This window comes from Papaver somniferum, unplaced genomic scaffold, assembly GCF_003573695.1.
Source record: "Papaver somniferum cultivar HN1 unplaced genomic scaffold, ASM357369v1 unplaced-scaffold_132, whole genome shotgun sequence".
NCBI lineage: Eukaryota > Viridiplantae > Streptophyta > Magnoliopsida > Ranunculales > Papaveraceae > Papaver > Papaver somniferum.
In genome coordinates, this window is record NW_020622381.1 from 2,963,525 (window position 1) to 2,983,703 (window position 20,179).

General features: G+C 35.7%; 2 protein-coding genes and 1 long non-coding RNA gene across 4 annotated transcripts; 1 reads left to right on the top strand and 2 right to left on the bottom strand.

The window, feature by feature from the left end:
* The first annotated feature begins 2,773 nt into the window (after positions 1 to 2,773).
* Positions 2,774 to 3,698, top strand: LOC113333113. The gene has a single exon (XM_026579607.1). It carries the CDS (start codon positions 2,901 to 2,903, stop codon positions 3,564 to 3,566), a length of 666 nt encoding a protein of 221 aa, XP_026435392.1. The 5' UTR covers positions 2,774 to 2,900; the 3' UTR covers positions 3,567 to 3,698.
* A 253-nt stretch (positions 3,699 to 3,951) lies between these two features.
* LOC113333112 (CTP synthase-like) lies at positions 3,952 to 9,546 on the bottom strand. The gene is made up of 23 exons (XM_026579606.1): positions 9,429 to 9,546; positions 9,185 to 9,264; positions 8,440 to 8,526; positions 8,284 to 8,334; positions 8,082 to 8,199; positions 7,912 to 7,968; positions 7,647 to 7,711; positions 7,412 to 7,495; positions 7,181 to 7,231; positions 7,016 to 7,078; positions 6,883 to 6,929; positions 6,514 to 6,583; positions 6,319 to 6,381; positions 6,106 to 6,195; positions 5,982 to 6,020; positions 5,649 to 5,798; positions 5,462 to 5,539; positions 5,293 to 5,378; positions 5,130 to 5,178; positions 4,903 to 4,983; positions 4,725 to 4,818; positions 4,470 to 4,581; positions 3,952 to 4,311 (listed from the first exon to the last, which is right to left on the bottom strand). Exons 1-22 carry the CDS (start codon positions 9,544 to 9,546, stop codon positions 4,517 to 4,519), a joined length of 1,686 nt encoding a protein of 561 aa, XP_026435391.1. The 3' UTR covers positions 3,952 to 4,311; positions 4,470 to 4,516.
* Positions 9,547 to 12,946: 3,400 nt separating this feature from the next.
* On the bottom strand, positions 12,947 to 16,069 carry LOC113332961. Of its 2 annotated transcripts, none has more exons than XR_003351732.1 (8): positions 15,898 to 16,069; positions 15,583 to 15,652; positions 15,289 to 15,408; positions 15,049 to 15,152; positions 14,255 to 14,475; positions 13,934 to 14,013; positions 13,563 to 13,664; positions 12,947 to 13,049 (listed from the first exon to the last, which is right to left on the bottom strand). It is a non-coding gene; the product is annotated as an uncharacterized LOC113332961 (long non-coding RNA). The 2 variants fall into 2 exon arrangements; XR_003351733.1 differs by having other exon boundaries at positions 14,255 to 14,480.
* Positions 16,070 to 20,179: the final 4,110 nt, after the last annotated feature.

Here is a 20,179-nt window from a genome sequence, read left to right on the forward strand (position 1 = left end):
CTCTATCAGTGACCAAGTGGCTGTCAAATGTTAGACGGAAGAGTGTCACAGTATCTTGGCGTGTTGGGGAGTTCTCTGATGACTCGATTTAAGCTGAAAAATCAGTATGGAACGGTATGTGTTGGATGTTGTGTTTTGTAGCTACTTTCAGTATGTTATTTCTTTTGAAGTTCACATATGTAAAACTATTGAAGTGAATGTTGTTCTAACAGGCACGTATATGCTTAGAGTATATTTTGAAAAAGACTGGTCCTGGTCTAATAGGAGAGAAACATGAGGAACTGGCTTGACATTTTGGAATTGTTTGGATAAACAATCTGAAGGAAAAAGAAAGTTCTACATATGGTTTCTTACGGGAAGTTGAAGAATGTGATAATAATTCTAACAAAGAAGACTTTGACAGTGATGTTGATACCAGCAGGGTCGAATAGAAAGATCCGAGAAAGGGAACTCCAATAATGTCAACACAAACAGCGGAGACGCAAGAAACAAACCTTATCTTATGTGAAGTGGAAGGCAGGTTAGCGTGGACAGAATTGTCGCAAAGTATGGCACATAAAGAGGATTTTTCAAGAATTCCTTATATGAGAACGGGAGTACGAGTCGGAGTTCCAGGAAAAATGAATTCTCTGAGTGCCATCATTGTTGAAACTATGTATGATCCTCAAGATAATAGCCAATTTGGGCATGTAACTGTTATGTAAGACTCTATTTGTTAATGATATTTATGTTTTCTTTTGCCAGAAAACAAAAAAGTCTCGACTGTTGGACATTTTTTTTACCTGAGTGATTGTGTAAAGGAGATTTGGCTGAAAGTAGACCTCTCCACTAGAGGTGTAAATTGGGACGGGCCGACACGTTTAAGGCACAACACAACACGTTAAAATTCGAGCACAGCACGGCACAACACGTGACCGGCCCAGCACGGGCACAGCACGTTTGTTTAATGTGTTGTGCTGTGCCAGACAAATAGGCACACAGGCACAGCACAGCACGCGGCACGTGTTGGCACGCGACACGTGTTGGCACGCGGAGAAAGCACGCCACGTCATGCGTAAGATACTACACAATACATCACATTTGATGCATATTTCACAAAAAAAAAAATCATAGCCAATTTATGACATTTTATTTTCGTTATGCTAATTTATTTTAATAATAATACATGTACCAACTAAAATATCTCAAAAATATTTATTTTGGAGAACATAAAATAAGTGTGCTAGCACAGCCCAGCACGACACAACACGTTTATTTTTCTGGCACAGCACAGTACGGCACACCATTTAACACAGCACAACACGTCTGAATCTCTGGCACAGCCCAGCACAGCACGCTAAGCACGTGACTTCGTGGGCCGGACTGTGCCGGGCCGGCACGATTTACACCTCTACTCTCCACTACCTATAACACTACCTAATTTAATCAATTTCCATCAAATTCTTTCATTTTGAGTGAATCCATAACCCTTAGGTCCCTTACTCTTAGGAGATTGAAACATATTCACTTAAAATAATTAATCTAAATATCACCCCCTGCAATACAAAATTACAAATCCTTAACTTCTTGGTACACAGCTATGAAACTTCAAATCATCAATTCAACAATTAGACGCTTGTAGCACATGCTCTAATTATTTAGAGACTTGGTAAAAGAATTAATCATCAAATTTGATTAAGTCTACCAAACGCTTAATCAAAAGGTACTGCATTCACATTATTAAGATGCTTAAAATACTTGGATACACTGCATTTTCAATTCTAATAAGAGCTTGTTATCCAATCAAACACTTCATTTAATAATTCAAGAGAGGCTTACGTACAGATCATCAGGTATTATAAGTTTAATGTCTCCCTAATACACGGTTAAAAGAATAACATGCTCTAATTGTGTGTGTCTCTCTCTTGTAATCTTGTTATTGCGAAAAAGCTTAGGATCCTCTATCTAATGATGCTTAAATGGATACTAAATGAAATCAAGAAGAAGACAAATATTTGCTGAAAGAAACAACAAAAGTCTACTTGCTTTCTAGATGCTGTGGATTATAATAATACAGAGATTATACAGCTGAATACAACTTCCTACCAAATTTCCAACTAATAATTTTCAGGTTTTTATGTGTGTCGCACTCTTTAATTAGTGTGCCATAATTGCCCTTAATCATCCTTTACACACTAAAAAAGCGACTCCGCCCACCATTCATTGCCAGAAAGATCGATCCGGTGTTGATCGAATATTTTTGATCTAACAACATCAATTGAAAAATATGATCGATAATTAATAATTCGGTTAGTTTGGACAGTAATTATTAATCAAGTGTTTTTGCAAGTATTATTATAACTGTACAATGTTTCGGAGTGCTACTAGATCAATAATACTCAACCAACAACGCGGAAATAAAGATGTTGAAGAGCAGTTGTATGAAGAAAACGCATGCTGAAAACATACATTCTTCCAAGCTGAAATAGTGTTCTGGTTTTCCATCCAACAGCTGTATGCTTATTGGGATTCAACTAGACAACTGCCATTCTCTCTAGACTCTAATCATTACTATGAAAGGGGGTAATGATTTTTGGAGCCTTGTAAATGGTGTTGTAGAGCAGGGATATATTTGGCAATAAAACGGCCCAACCAGCTGACAACTACCGCGTACAACCCATGTCTTTCCTGGAAGCTCTCACCGTCCATGTTCTGCGTTTCCCCAAAACAACACATAACTCTATGGACACATCACCGCGTATCAAAACCTTTTAGAAAACCTCGTATAAATATAGCCGTTAATCTTCATTTCCTCTTCATTCAATCAAAACATTCTTCAAAGCACTCACATTTTCTCACACACCATTACCTCAAACTCTAATCTGTCACAACCTACTAGAACTGAAAGTCGGAGAAAAGAAATGGATTCAAATACACCAACAAAGATGGATTCAGCTACACCAAAGAAGATGGATTCAACTACACCAAGAAAAATGGATTCGAGCATATCGAAGAAGAAGAAAAGAGTTTTCAGTCGGAGAGCATGGAATTTCTTGCGATTTGCATTACTGTGGGCGAGGAAAGGCGGTGTATTGAAACGGGGACTTATGATGGAGCTTCGGGTTCTACCAAATTACTTAAAGAATCTAAAGCATTCTCATAATCATCATAATCAAGACTTGATTCGATATGGTGAACGTGAATTATCATTTGATGAAACTCCCTTGTTTCAGTTTAAATCTAGACATTCTTCAATGAGATTTCACTTACCTTGTATAAAGCCACAAGTTGATTTTGATTATGATTTTACGGGCGATGATGATATTATTGTTTATAAACAAGATAGTAGGAAGAGTTTCTTAAGAAATGGAGAAGAAGAAGAACTGTACGATTCAGATTCTGAAATCGACAGAAACGACGGATCAGATAACAATGAATTAAGTTCTGTCAATTTAGTCCAAAATGAGGAAGAAGGAATTGATCTAAAAGCAGAGGAATTCATATCTAAGTTTTATGCACAGATGAAGTTACAAAGACAGATTTCGTATTTACAATATACTGAGACGATTACGAAAAGCATAGCTTGATGCTTTCACTTTTTGATTTCTTTTCTGTAATTTCATTCATTTTTTTGTATACCTTGCGGGATTTGCTGTAGATAAACGAGAAGCTTATGTATGTGTTGCTTATGAGTTATTTCTACAATAATACTTTTTCTAGATTGATCAGTAAACATTGTTAAAAATGATGATTAAATTCCAGAGCACAGATGAGTCATCATAAGTCCTGGAGTTCCTCTATTGTAGTTTCATCAACTATTGCTCAGACATGAATTCAGGTCTTTTGACTAACTTAAAGTTCAGAAGTGAGTCATTTTGCAGAAAAAACAAAAAAGTTTCATTGCTCTGCAAGCTGTCTATAAAGAGATCCAGCATGAATCATAATTGATAGCATCGAAAGAAGGAAAAGATGAGAGAAAGTTGAGAACTATAATTTACTTTAAGCAGATATCAGTCATTTCAGAGTTAGTGAACATCTTCTAGCAGTGACTTGTTTTTGTTTCCTAAACCGTTTCGTCTCAAATAACTAGATCAAGAAAAGCTTCAATGGTTTTGTTCAACACAAGATAAGAAAACACGAAAATAAGCTTTGAACTTAAAGCAGGGAGAAAATAACGCAGCACGGCAAAGGATTACACAACCTTCTTGAGTAGCTTCACATTACCAATGTTCAGAATTCCACTTTCTGGATCCACCCGTTTCATGGGTGCCTTTAGTGTTGTCTGTAGTGCACTAATGATATTTCCTAAAGCCAGAACGTATCAATTTGAAACTGCAAGTATTGAATTCATATATTTTTAGCAGATTGCATAATGACAAGTAACAAGATGTAATATGTCCAGTAATCAATACTTAATAACATAAGAAGAGTAAAATATGTAAGGACATCAAGTTTGGACCCAAATCCAGAAATACTCTAACTAGCGTTACCATGAAAAAGTATGATATGATGACCGAAAAAAAAGCCAACTTCTGTCCTAGTTTCCATTTTGCTGCTTGTCAACGTACGCTTGCAACTGTCCACTTGCTGCCAGTATAAGACCTACAGTTGCACAACTTTTACTGTTAAGAGAGATTTTAAACATAAAAAATGAACTTGCAGTTCTTAACGGTTTCACCGGCGATTAGCCAAAGTGAAAGAATCACTATTCATACTGGAAAAAAATTCGCTTCAACAAAAGGTACCTAGAAACAAAGCAGAAGGCCGTCCAGGTCTTGATTTAAACTCGGGATGGAATTGCACCCCCACATAAAAAGGGTGACTTGGAAGCTCTACAATCTGCAAAAGAATCGAAAAAGAAAAATCAGATATTACAACATTTAAGGGACTAAAGTGCTGTTCCTTATTGGCCAGATTATGTACCTCCATTCTTTTTCCACTTTCATCCCTCCCCACAAATTTCAGGTCAGCTGCCTCAAACTTGTCAGTGTACTCTGGATTGACCTACACAATTCAAAATAATGTAAATGAGCATTGGAAAAGGAAATTTAGCGCTACAAAATCTAGTGCAATGAGTACATTTTTGCAAGGTAATTTGGCCATAGATCTATTGCAAAATCTAACGCCACAAAATCATTTTACAGACTGACCTCATACCGATGACGATGGCGCTCATCCACGTAAGAGTAATTATGGTATCTAAGTTAAACAAATATATAGCACTCGTTCAGAAACAAAGATAATATATACAACTAAAAAATAAAGTAATTAAGGGTATTTGTTGACCCAGATGAGTTAACAGATGTCTCATACAGCTTTGAGGTAATACAATCAGTTGTCTGAAATAATGTTCTTCGTGATCCTAGCCTCATTGTACTTCCCATATGTGTTCTTGAGCCCTGCAGTTATAAAAGTATCTTTTACGCGGTTTTTGTGCGATAGATAAATTCCCCCGAACCTTATCTTAAAACATAAAACATACCTCTGGCATAAAAATTATAACAGGATTAGGTGTATCAGGGTCAAACTCTGCGCTGTTGGCTCTTTCCAGACGCATAACCTAATCAAAATCATAACCACAAAAGGTTGGTAAACAGATAACAGATGCCAGGAAGACTAACTAGAATGGAAAATGGAAAAAGTTGTTCAGAAGATACGGGACCACATACAGATCTAGCATACTCGATAACAGTGATCTGCATTCCCAAGCATATTCCAAGATAGGGGACGCGATTCTCTCTAGCATAATTTGCAGCCAATATCATTCCTTCCACTCCACGATCCCCGAATCCCCCAGGAATCAAAACACATGCTGCATTCTGCAAACAACGGCTTACAGTAAAAGATTAACGCGTCAACCGAAAGGGGCTAGTCACGGAGAAAAGAGATTCAAACCGAGGGTGGTACGGTATCTATAGAGCCAGTCCTGCTTAGCATGGCCAGGCAAAGTGCATTTTAAAAGCAAAAAAAAAAAAGAACAAAATTGTAGATGATTTACTTACTCTTAGAGTCTCCCATGCAGCAGCATGAGACGCTGGTGCCTGTAAAGTAAATTATAATTAGGCAAGGACCCAATTTTCAGAATACATATGCATAAACATGATAATGTAGGTTCAAGGTTCATACAGAATTTGCCGTAGCATCTTCGAGGTCTGAAGCCGCAATCCAGTCAATTGATGGCTTCAACGAACATGCAATACAGGCATGCAAGAGGGCCTAAAGACGAACTATATAAGTAAGGGTGGAAAAACAGAAAGGTGCAAATGAAACCAAATCCTGACAGAGGTAAACAGTTGCCTTACTGCCATAGAATTAAAAACAAAATTGGACTGAGTGTACCTTCACAACAGATAAATAAGAATCTGTTAGGCCGATATACTTCCCGACTAGCGCTATCCTGACCTGTAACCATTAAGTATTTTCGATGTAAGTTACTATCACAAGGGGAAGTACTTGAAAAGAAAAACGTTCCACGATAGTTTGGAGGTTCGCATTGCTGAAATTAAGATAATATTCCATGCTGGCAATACTCACAGAATTTTTTAGATTGTCGAAAGTCTCTGCTCTTGTAGTCCACTCCTCTAGGTTGGGGGGTATCGCATTGCTGAAATTAAGAGAACAAAAACATCAAGTAACATGTGCGACTACACAGAGACCAAGAGTTACTAGTTAGAGACTCACTACCAGTACTGACTTTAGGAAAACATACTGACTGTGGTATCAGCCAACATAAATATCAGTGTGAATTACAAAGGACATTTCAAACCAGCTTCCATGACCTAAGACAGTACGAGTCTCGACACACAAACTACCTTTGAGTTCGTATAGAGTTTTGGCAGGAGTGGTTTATTCACATTAAATCCTTTTAAGTGAAAAATATGAAATACGAACAAAATAACTTACCTTAGGCAATCCAGTTGTTTTAGAATGGCTAAATGACCATTTTGGTTCTGAAATAAGGTTGATGGTCAGATACTTGGGCAAACATGAGGATAAATATTGGAAAAAGCTATAAATTTTGTGGTAACTAACTCACCCGCAGCAAAAGAGGAACATGCCAGATGTTTGGGACATCATGGACATTAAGAATATTATCCACCTGTGAAAAGAAAAAAAGTAGGAAAGTGATTCAGAAGGTAAGCACGTGAATGTTTAGACTTTAAACAGTCATGAAGTGAAATGTTGAACAATAACTACTCACCGCAACATGACAAAACTGTGATAGTTTCACTTTTGTGGCATCCAACAGAGGCTGAAAAATAACTAGAACATATCAACTTTTCCCTTTCACCAGTGACTTATAGTAGAATTTATAGTAGGACATTATAACTATAAGGACAGGTGTAGAACCGCATCAAATCTTCGAAAACAATCCAAGCCGAGAAGATTTCAATAATTTCATTTGTATAGAAATTTTTCAACAAAATTTAACCTGAGCTGAGCGACATGCTAACAAGTGAGGAGTCAACCCCAGTGCCCGCAGTTCTCGTACACTATGTTGTGTAGGCTTTGTTTTCTACAGACATAAAAAGGCAATGAACAAGGGTACTGCACAGAAGCAAAATAAGATTTAAAATGTAGAGGAACCCCTGGTATAGATAGTCAAGGTAGAAATGAAACACATATCTAAATTTGAAAAAACTAGGACAAGAGGTTTGGAAAATTACCTGCTCACCGACAACACCCAAAACAGGTATAAGGCTGACATGAATGAGACAGAAGTTATCTTGTCCTAAAAAAACATGAACTCAAAAAAATGAGTAATCATTAGATGACTAAACCATATTTAGTAAAAGGGAGAAAGATAGAAAAAAATCTCCAATGTGCATCTCACTGCAATTATAGTTCCCGGCATCTCGTAATGGGGCATTAGATGGACACATTATACATATACATATCTAGGAAAACAGTAACCAAAATGCGCTGCCTTACCAACAGAGAATGACAGCTGTCGTAGAGCCTCAATGAATGGCATAGATTCAATGTCACCTAAAGCAGCAATAGAATAATACAGAATTAAAATCAGGGATTGATAATTTCAAAACTGAAAACTAGTTATCGTTATCTAACACGACAAAGTCTGAGCTTTCACTGGAATTTACCTACAGTTCCACCTAGCTCTATTACGCAAATATCTGCAGGGCCCTCTTTTCCATCAACGGGAATAGCAGCTACAGATTCTATCCAGTTCTTAATCGCATCTGTAATGTGTGGAACCACCTAAAATTCAACCAATGTGAAAATCACTCCATCGCGGAACATTATTTTTTGAAAGAATAGCAAAGCAAATTCTACACAAATTACCTGCACAGTCTTTCCTAGATAATCTCCCCTCCTTTCTTTCTCAAGCACGGACTGAGAGTAAAAAAAAAAAGAACTATATAAATTATCTCGAGTAACTCTATAAAAGACTGTTTTTCGGCTTTAAATGGCTTCAATAACCTTCACAATATTTGGTACCTGATATATCTTTCCTGTGGTTATATTGTTGTCTCTAGTAAGTCTAACATCCAAGAAGCGCTCATAGTTTCCCAGATCCAAATCAACCTTTTAAAAACACTGACATATTAGGATGACATATTAGGATGATATTCACATAGAAATTATCAGATAAAAACATATGAATATACAGTAATTGTGACAGTTTTGAAGATTTCTCAACAATAAATTATTTAAGGATGCAAATAAGCTAGACCAGCCCAGGGAGCGGGGGTACTCAGGTAGTTTGATAAAAATCAAGATTTAAGAATAGTTGAATAGTCTTTGTCTGCGAGACATTGATATTTTGAGCTCAACACCTGCTTGTTCGTGTAATGAGATCTTAAATTTTCCTTTCTAATTCATTTTTAAGATAAGGAAAGCTTATGAACTTTTGACTCGATGTGGATAATCTAAACCATGAGATGCTCTAAAGTTGTTTGGGCTAGTTTAAAACCAAAATCAAAACAATTTAATACTATCAGAGTAAATTCTCTAAACAAAATGAACTAATGCAAAGACCAATCCAAAACCCAATGAGTGGGAAACTTAAGCTCTAACTCAAGTTGTCACCACCTCTTTTTAACAACAAGGAGGTAAATACCAGCCAAATTCAGCACGAAATCGAGCCATATCAAATCTACTGATTGCCTAACCAGAACAGAATTGAACAATTACACTAATTCTTAAAGTTCAATTCTGCAGATAAAATGAAGAAGAATCATACCTCTCCCCCATCATCAAGAACAAAAACCTCCCCATGTTCAAATGGGGACATTGTACCAGCATCAGTGTTCAAGTAAGGATCTACACAAACACATTAGAAGTGAACCAAAAACAATATTATCAACCTCATAATTCAACAAATAAGGAAAACCCACTACTTCAAAAACTCTAACTTTAACAAAAATAAAATCCATAAAAGCTATTTTGACAAAAAAAGAAAAAGCGAAAAAATCAAAAAAAAAAACCTATTTTGATAGAGGTAACACGAAGACCACATGCTTTGAGAACAACACCAATACTACTTGCAGTCACTCCTTTGCCAAGTCCACTTACAACTCCACCAGTCACCAGCACATACTTCATTCTTAATCTCTCTCTGTGTATAGAGGATGAGGTGTTTGTGTAAATGTCTGAGCGGGAAAGTATAAGAACAAGAAGAAAGAAACCCCCAAAACTGTTTGGGTCCTGGAAAAGTATATTTTATAGTCGGTTTTTGCTTCCAACCAACGCGCTGAAAAGATTATAAGTGTCGCTATTTCGGCGAGTATAACTGCAGTCTTTGTCGGTTTGCGTCACCTGTTGAGTACTATAATAACCCTAAATTTAGGTCGACCTTCTTCTATTGGACTTAGGGTAATTTGCGTTACCTCCCGTGAAGAAGATCATAATTTGAGTTACCTCCCCTACAGAATAAATATTAGTAAAACCTCCTCTCGTCATTTTTTCCATCCAAATCCGGTTAGCTGAGTCAGCTGTTTCGTACAACTGGATGCTCTTAGGGGAGGTAACTCAAATTATGATCTTCTCCAGGGGAGGTAACTCAAATTATGATCTTCTCAGCTAACCGGGTTTGGATGGAAAAAGTGACGAGAGGAGGTTTTACTAATATTTGTTTTGTAGGGGAGGTAACTCAAATTATGATCTTCTTCAGGGGAGGTAACGCAAATTAACCCATTGGACTTTGACATTTTGTTGATTTATCTTACTATCTTCGGTTATTTAGACTAATTTGGAATAAACTACCTTATCATAAGGAAAGAATGATTTTAGGGACCATGGTCTTTTTTGAGGGGACCATGGTTTTATTAGGCCACCTTCCCTATAGTGATAAGGGGTGTCCTAAAATGTTGAAATGACTAACCTATCCTTAACCTAATTTAATTTAAAACCAACCTAATAACCACATATACATATACATATATATAACCACCACCTCCTCCCACCACCACCGCCTATTATCACCATCACCACCTCTAATTATCACCATCACCAACCACCGATTACCACCACCACCGTCGATTACCACCACCACCACCTCTGATTATCACCACCACCAACCACCGATTACCACCACCACCACCACCGCCTATTTAAGAAATGTAACAACATCAATCCAATCACAATTAAGTTCTGTTACATGATAATTTTATCGAGTATAAAAGACGCCATCCGCAGCCTGATTCTGCCATGAGACCACTCCGGAGGTATTTTCCAACAAACCCTTCAGTTTAATTTGATTTTGATTGCTTCAATCGAATAGAAATCATCAAAATAGGGTTTTAGTAGGAGTTACAGAGCCATGTTCGGTTAGGCCGATTTTCCAAAAAACCTTAGTTTACTAACCGAACTTCTTGAAAATGAAGAACACGAAGAACAGTTCGGTTCTATTGGATTTAAAACTAAGTCACCGAACTCTCTGTTCGGTTGTTTCGCAAAAAAATTTAAAACTACAAAGTAACCGAACTCCACCCTTAGAACCGAAAAAAAAATCCAGTCTAACCGAACTGTGTTGTTGTGGCCACTATCTTGAGTTCCAAAATAACCGAACTTAGCCAATAGAGTTCGGTTTTTTCGCAAAAAATTTTAAAACTACAAAGTAACCGAACTTAGCCAATAGAGTTCGATTGATTCGCAAAAAATACTTTTAAACGAACTCCTTGTATTAGAACAACAGAAGTCCATAAGTTCGGTTCCTTCGCAAAATAAGGATATCGAACGAACTTTAGTTTACGAAAATAATGAGAAAAGTCCACAAGTTCGGTTCGTTCGCAAAAATGTTAAGTTTTTTTTGTAACCGAACTCTACCTTTGAAACTTCGTAACCGAACTCTACCTAATTCGCCAAGAAATAAATTTCGTAGTAACCGAACGTTTGTCTAATTGCATATATGCATATATAAGCCCAGTTCGGTTGATTCGCAAAATATTTTGAAGTTTGCGAACCAACCGAACTTCTAACACTAGGTTACTTTTAACCAGCAGTTCGGTTGGGAACTTGGTTGGGTTGAAGTTTGCGAACTAACCGAACACACAAGATGTACCCAAATAAATTGTTAAGTTCAAAGTTCGGTTACCTACCATTTTATCCTAGGTAACCGAACATTACACTGTACGACCAAAACCTCCATTAACGAGCGAGTTCGGTAACCTGCGTGTTTGGAAAACGTAACCGAACTACACTTTCAGGTGTGTTCGGTTACATGTTCTTGACATATGGTAACCGAACTGACCCAAATCTACATAAAAATTTTCATTTTTTTTGAAAGTTTGGAGCAATTCAACCAACATTATCTAAGTCTGAAGCACACCTGGGTACCCAAATACCCTTCCTCCGGTTGTGGTTTGTAAAATCCATCGTTTTTCATGTTTTCCTTCGTCATCTTCTCTAACTTTATTCTCTCAATAATTCTACTTCTTTAAAAAAAAACCATCTGATTTTTTAATCTCACTAATTATCTTTAACTTAATCATCTCACTAATCATTACACTAACTATTATTAACACTAACTAATCATCACCCAAAATTAATCAGGAGGGTAATTTAGGTATTAATATAAATATCCAGATAAGGGGTGACCTAGATTTACTTCTAATGTCTTTACCCAAAATAAAACCATGATCCCCAAAAAATCGTTCTAAGGAAAAGGTATGAGAGGGTTTTGGCTTGGCTATGCCCGTAATCTAGCTAAGCCCAACTATTATGGGTTAGGGAAACTTAGGCTAAGGCCCAGCCCATGGATAACTCATAAATCTAGGTCCCAAATTATTAAAAGACCTTGATACCTTATGCATATTGTCAAACCCATAATTAAATAAAATTTAAATTTAGGCCCAAAATTATTAAAATATTATGTGATGATGTTCCAACCACCTCTGACCATCACAGCCCACCTCCGACCGCCACCAACCACCTCCGACCACCACCGCCAGCCACCTCCAACCACCACTGTCAAACCACCTCCGACCACCACCGCCAGTCAAACCACCTCCGACCACCACCGTCAAACCACCTCCGACCACCACCGTCAGACCACCGCCGCCAGTCAAACCACCTCCAACCACCACCGCCCGCCCGCCGCCACTGATAAACGCCGCCGCCGCCAACCACCTCCCGCCACCACTACCGACCACCACCAATATATGAATGTGTACACAAAAGTTACACATGCATATGACATGTGCATCCAGAAGTTACACATTCATATAAAATGTGTAATCCAAAGCTACACTTCTACATAGTTGTGTACTCTGTAGTTACACATGTGTTCGCAGAAGTTACACATGCGTATGGCATGTGTATCTACAAGTTACACATCCATATGTATGTGTAACTTTTTATTACACATGCTATATGTAAGGTTGTCTACAATTTATTCATCATAAAATATATGTATTACTTTAATTTTCATTTACAATAATTTGTCCGTTCATCAATTACTACAATTATAGTAATTGGTTGTTTGAACACAATGAACGAATTAAAGCACGAGATATGGAAAGCGAAATCCTAGAAAAAATCCACTATATCCTATTATAGAAATGTTTCCTTCCGTTTTTGTCTTTCTCGATTTCAATATATTTGCACATCTGCAAACAAGAATAAACATCAGTGGAATTAGGTTGGATGGACAAAAAATAAAGAAACAAAATTATAGAATAATTGCAAGACGAAATTATAGAACAAAGATCACATAAAAGGCACATGATAACTTATCTTTGAAGCCTAGTGTAAGGAGGAGGAGTTATTTTTATTTTAGCATGTGTAACGAGGAGCTACACAAGCATCTAACTTGTGTAACTTCTAGTTACACATGCATTTGTCTAGTGTAAGGAGAAGTTACACATGCATATAGAAATGTGTAAGGAGAAGTTACACATGCAACTGAGTTGTGTAAGGAGAAATTCCTATCATTAAAATCTAAGGTTCCAAACATGATTCCATGACTGACAATGTGAAAAACTCATCTTAAGATAACATTATATGGTAGTAGCACCGAATGAAAGCAAGATTAAAGATACCGACGAACTGACATTCAATACTATTTCATCTATAGTTTATATGGAGGACAAACATCTGAAGGAAATTAAAGGAAAATTTACCTGAAGCAAATGATGGTTGCGGCAAAATGAAAGAATTGAAAAGGCTGAAAATCTCATTACTCCGTCTGAAGAACATGACCATATAGACACAAAAAATAGAATCTGAAGAATTCATTATCGAGAGACATAATCAATCAGTGAGCAACCGTGAACCTAAATATCGAATAAGAAATGCAGGAACAATACTAGATGACAACTTCAGAAACTAGTAGTTACACATCTAACTAATTACTAATTCAATTAGAACGTGTATCTATTAGCATGTGTAACTAGTAGCTACACATCCATTTAGCTTGTGTATCTATAAGTTACACATCTAATTATCATGTGTAACTAATAGTTACGCATCCAAAAAAAGTCAAATAACTTACAAAAGAATCAGTCAGCCAACATTATTAAACTCCAGGAAGTCCCCAACTCCTAGAGCTAAACGGCAATCGGTTTCATATACCTGGAACCACAAGAAACATGGCGTGAAAATAGGAAATCATACACATTTTGGAAAGGGCTTTATATCTAAGAAATTTTCTCTTTGAAACAAGCAATGCTGATTATTGCTGGTTTTAAATCATGATAAATTTATGATGCAGAGTATCAGAAATATCAACAGGTGCATGAGAACATAAGCTAGAAGCTAAAAGATTAAACTGGAATTGTCACAACAATTTGAACTCTTTAGAGTAAGGACGTACCTTGACTGTGAGTTCATTGATAATCCGTTGAACTGTCAAATCTTGATTGTGATCTCATTGTTCAACTTCAAAACCCATTGCGGAATACCACGCCTACACATCCATTGAGCTACGTCTATAGCAGCACATGACCTATGTGAACCGTTGGTGTCTCCACTGTTTTCTTGGTTAACAGCACCACTTGACTTCTTCTCATTCTGTTTACTCGGATAGTCACTGACCTTCACTAGACAGTCAATAAGCACATCAATTGCAGAATACAAAACGCAAAGTAAGCATATCTATATTATTTATGAATAATTCACATAAACCAAAAGAAAACTAAAAAACAATGAGACTACATAAACTCTAGTGTATGCATATGTTAAGTCTTGATGGTAAAGCATCTAATCAACGCTAAACTATTGATAAGGACATCAATTGCAAACCACAAAACCCAAAGTAAGCAAATTTACATTATTTCCTTTTGAAATGTATAGTTTAAGAGAAAAATCATCTATGCATGGAAGATATACATCCCTAAATGCATGTGTGATCTGCAATTTAACATCCAAAATGCAAGTGTAACCATCAATTACACATCTTAAAAGCATGTGTAACTAGAAGATACACATGCTAGAAAGCATGTGTAAGTAGTAGATACACATGATTATAGCAACACAAATTTCATCAAAAGATAGGTTCCTACCAACAGAAGGTTACATACTTTTCCTATAATTCTATAGCAATTAGCATATAGCGACATGAATAGTTACAGATGATAAGACACTAAGTTCTTGAAGTTTAGTTTTTACCTTCAACATTTCACGATCTCTGTAAAACACTTGCAGGCGTCAAAATGGTGGTAAAAAGGTAGTTCTTTTGTGTTATCTGCGTCTCCCTTTATATGTCTCTGCACCTGGAATCGCGAATCAGATATAATCTTAAGTTTCCTTACTCAACACAAGTCTAAAACGCCTTCAAATCTTAGCCATTCATTGTAAATCAAAATATTCAAACAAGAAAAATCTCTCAAGAAAGTAATTTAAACTTACCATTACAAATACGATCTCAGAACCATAAAAGTGCCTCCTCTATTGCTTCTCTACTTTCTCTTAAGCGGCATTCATACCAAAATCAGAACTACCACCAACACCAAGACCCCTAGTTAGCTCCTGAAAATTTTTGCAATCTGTTATTTGAAAACTCATGCTACAAAAGATATTAGAACACCATGGATTCCAATACCACAACTTCAAGTGAAAATAGAACAAGCTGCTCATGTCATACCAACAGAAGTATTTGTAACTGTAAACAATTAAAGTAGGGAGCTTAATTACCACGCCTACCTCGAGCTTAACTGTAAACAATGGATTTACCTGCACCACCGACTCCAAAATACTCCTCTGAAACCTCTACCTACGCCACCACGGCGACGTATGAAAAAGAGGAAATACTTCGTATTAATAATTTCACTAAGACAAACATAAAACGATTTATACACTTGACGTGTGACTTCTGAGTTTCTAAATAACCATACACATCAATGAAACACCGCATAAAACATCATATATGTGTACACAAAGTGCATCTATTTTACAAAAAATTCTCAAAAGTAAAGCAAATAAAGTGATGTTAAAATCAAAAAGCAGGAATCAACTTACTTCCGGAAAATCATCGTACTTGATTGTATTCCTACGCAAACACATCAAACAAATAGTCCCTCCAGAAACCTCAAAAACCAAATGAGGTATAGATTCTGTAACATAGAGAATATTCGGTGTTAAATACTGAATCTGATAATTTCTCCAAAGAGAATAAAATTTTGATATCAGGTAATCAAATAACTAATTCCAATTTTGATTGCATTAAAATAAAATATTCAAGATCAGATACAAGTAGATATTAGCTTGAACTACTTAAAAGATAAAAATAGATGAAATTCATAACAAATAGATGGGTAATAGAGATGATGATTCGTAGATTTCGAATATGAAAATCGATTTTCAAAAGAGATTTAAGATAAATTGATCGATTGATCTTCAATAAAAAAAACCTAGAAAAAATTATGTGATTTACTTTCAGGATTTTTCATGTTAAAAGCAAGATAAGGATTAGATTATAACAGATCTGAACTCTAAATCTTGATTTCATCGAGAAAATTTAGTTGAAATCATAAAAAAAATTACAAATCAGGGCTGATTACAAACCCTAAAAAATATTTCGTAAACCAAATTCGAAAAAAAAATAGTTCGAATCAAAGAAAATGATAAAAGGATGATAGATCGAAGCAACGATTCTAAAATCAGATCAAATTTCGAAGTAAAATCGAATTTATTAGGTATTTGAAGCTGTCAATAAACTTTTCAGAACTTCTTTTTGATTAAAACATAATGAGAATCAATAGGAACAAAAATATGATGAGAAACTTATCTTGTTCTTTCAATATGATACTGAATCTTCAAATTTTCTTCGAGTTTCATCAAATTAATCTTTCATTCTTCGTTTTTCGCGGAGCAGGGGAGCAACAGTGGAGAGAGAAAAAAAATAGAAAATGAAACCGAAAATGAAACTAAAAGCTAGCTTTATTAGCTAAATATAGTAAATGCATTTTTTGTATTACGAATTTCCCCCAAATCCTAAACTTTATTAACAGACCCTGAAATCTAAAGTTCTGGGCCTAGAAATATTAAAAAGTGAAAGTATGGAGTTGATAGGGGAGGATCCATTTAGTGGGGCTTCTACATATTGAACCCATATAGTAGGGGTTATAGTATTTTTCACTATGGGTTATTCTTCTTCTTCTTTTTTTTCCTTTTTTTTTTTGGTACAAAGAAAATTTTTATTAACGAATCAAGAAACTAAACCTTCCAAGTATAACAGTAGTTGATCTCTAACATAACAAGGTTGAATTTTCAAACCATTTTTTAGTCAACTTCTCAATTCTTATAATTTTACTAAGAATGTCTGCCACTTTATTTTGTTCCTTAGGAACATAATAACACTTTGAACTCTTACAAGCTTGAAAAAGAGAAATAATGTCTTTAATGAAATGATGAAACTGCCAGTTGATGTTATATTGGCCTTTGGTTATTGCTTCGCCTAGAACCATGGAGTCTATCTCCAAGTTAACATCTTCAAGCTTTAGATGTTGAGCCCATTTAACAGCTTCCCTGATAGATAATCCCTCAACCTATTCCGGACTTAAAGCTTTGTTAATGAAGCTGCATTTGGCTCTTTTTGTTGTACCTGAAAAATTACGAAGTATTAGACCTGTACCATCATTCTTTGTATCATAATCAAAAGAACCATCTAGATTTAAAGTAAAAACACCCATTATTGGAGGATGCCATTTCAAATTAGTTCTAGGCTCAGTCGAAATTAACTTAATTTTTGGTTTAATTCTCACAGTTGCCTGAATAGTGAGATTCATAATACGACGGATTGGTTGTTGAGGCTGTGGGAATTTATCTTCAAAGACTTTTGAGCACCTTTTCTTCCAGATTGCCCATATTGTTATAAATCTTTTGTTGATATCCACTTCATAGAGTGAGCCCTGATTAAACTGCATTAACCACCTTGTACATTCTTCCAATAAAACTATGCACCTCAAATTGTAAACCACTACTTCCAAACCATATTGCACGAAAGTAATCACAGTGCAGCAGAATATGAGAGTATGACTCCTCTGAGAGACCACACATTCGACATATCAACTCTGGATTGTGTGAATATTGAAGAGTCCTGACCTTAGTTGGAAGAATACCCTGGAAACACTTAACGCTAGGAATGAGTGTTAAACCTCGGAGAAGAGTTTAATATATGTTTCCTTACTGAAGAAGTAATAGACGGCCCGTGTGAATCAGTATAAAGTTTTATATACACATACTTAACAGAGAATTGTTCATTCTTCTCTAACCTCCAAGCAAAAGAAGAATCATCCTTAATAGAGTAATCAAATGCATCATCATTTGGGTAATATATATATCACCCATAATATCATACCAAAGATCTGAACCTCTAGAGCATGAACTTCATGCAAACTTGGATAGTAAGGCATTGTGGAAGCATTCCATATCCTTAAACCTAAGACCTCCATCCTCCTTATATTTACATAAATTATTCCAAGATATAACAGCACCTTTGTTTGAGTCCTTTCTTCTCCAGATTTTACTTTACATACTGTTAAGAGCTTTAATGGTTTGATCAGGAAACTTGAATGAAATCATAATCAGCAGTGCATTGAGGACATGTTTCACCATGATTGTTCAACCTGGTTCAAAGAGGTTAGAAGAATTCCATTTAGATAGTTTTCACTCCATCTTAACTACAAGAACTGAAAAGGGAATTTTCTTGTTTCTCTCAATAAAGAATGAAAGACCTAGATATTTCTCTTTAAGATTCATAATGGGGACTTGAAGAATACCAAATAAATCTTGACAAGCTAAGGGACACACATTGTTGATGAAGGAAACCAAAGACTTATTGAAATTAATTACCTGCCATGGACATTTACTAAACTAATTAATCACTTGAAGTAAACATCTGGTTTGAGAAAGATTTGCTTTACAGAATAAAAAATAATCATCTACAAAAAAAATGATTAATTTTTGGTGCTCTATAAATCTATACACCACTAATAGTCTTTGCATGCTCACAAAAGGCTAGCTTCCTAGACAAAGCTTTCATGGCAATAATGAAAAGAAAATGAGATAATGGGTCTCCTTGTTTAATCCTTCTAGTGTGAAGAAAATATTGACAAGGAGAACCATTAAGAAGTACCTCGACTTGAGTAATGTTGATACATTGATAGATTTGGTGACACTACTTAGAAGCCAAATTTCTTGAAAACTTTCATAAGGAAGCTTCATTCCAATATGTCAAAAACCTTTGACATATCAATCTTCAAATCAAATGAACAAACCATACCAGATTGTCTCTTCATACTATGAACCGTTTCTCGAACTAATGAGATATTTTCATAAATGAGTTTACCTGGCATATCAAAAGCCTGCATTGGTAATATAATTTTACTGATATGTTTTTCAGTCTTTTAGCTATAATCTTGGAGATTATTTTGTAAGATGTATTAGAAAGAGCTATAGGCCTAAAGTCTTTTGGTTAATGAGGAGTTGAAGATTTGGGTATTAAGGAGAGTCTTGTTTAGTTAAGATGCTTGAGAAGAAACCCAAAATGAAAGAAATGTTGAATCATCTCAATGGATCCCTTTTTATTGTACTTCATTTTGATTAGAAAAATCTAGGTGGAACACCATATGGACTTGGAGAAGTCCATGCTTCCATTGACATTAGAGTGTCAATGATTTCAGCTTCTGTGTGAATTTGAAATAGCTCGGTATTTTCATCTTCAGGGTTACACTTGGGAATATGTTGAACAAAAGAAGCACTATCACAAACTTCAGCTGAAGTACTGATTTTCTGGAAATGAGTAGTAAGCAGATTGTCCATAGCTGATCTCCCACTGCACCAATAGCCATCTAGAGCCATCAGACTGTCTATTTTATTCCTTGATTTACTTCCATTTACTCTATTATGGAAGTATTTAGTATTCTTATCTATATCACCATGAAATCTATATTTACCTTGTTATCTACAGAAACTAGACTCCGTATCATCCCATTTAGCTATTTCTCCTTCCAACTGAATTACCTTTTCAGTATTGCAACCACCAATGTCAGTCTTTTCGAGTTCAGACAAATTATCCTTGATACTAGTAATTGTTCTCTGTATGTGTCCAAAAGTATGCTTATTCCATAAAGATAATTTCTTCTTTATATTAGATAATTTATTCACAAAGATATAAGCTGCGAACCAGAGACATTAGTAGATCAAGATTTTTTGAACTCAGTAGCACAATTAGAATTATGAAGCCAATTTTCAAAAACTTCTAGTTTTTACCTTTAACAGAGATATTGTTATATAACTG

Coding starts and splice junctions, on each gene's coding strand:
- LOC113333113 (XM_026579607.1), top strand. CDS start 2,901: ATGGATTCAAATACACCAACAAAGATGGATTCAGCTACACCAAAGAAG.
- LOC113333112 (XM_026579606.1), bottom strand. CDS start 9,546: ATGAAGTATGTGCTGGTGACTGGTGGAGTTGTAAGTGGACTTGGCAAA. Junction 7,969..8,081: donor AGAGCTAGGTGGAACTGTAG/GTAAATTCCAGT, acceptor TTGCTGCTTTAG/GTGACATTGAATCTATGCCA. Junction 5,179..5,292: donor GATTGTATTACCTCAAAGCT/GTATGAGACATC, acceptor TGTTTAACTTAG/ATACCATAATTACTCTTACG.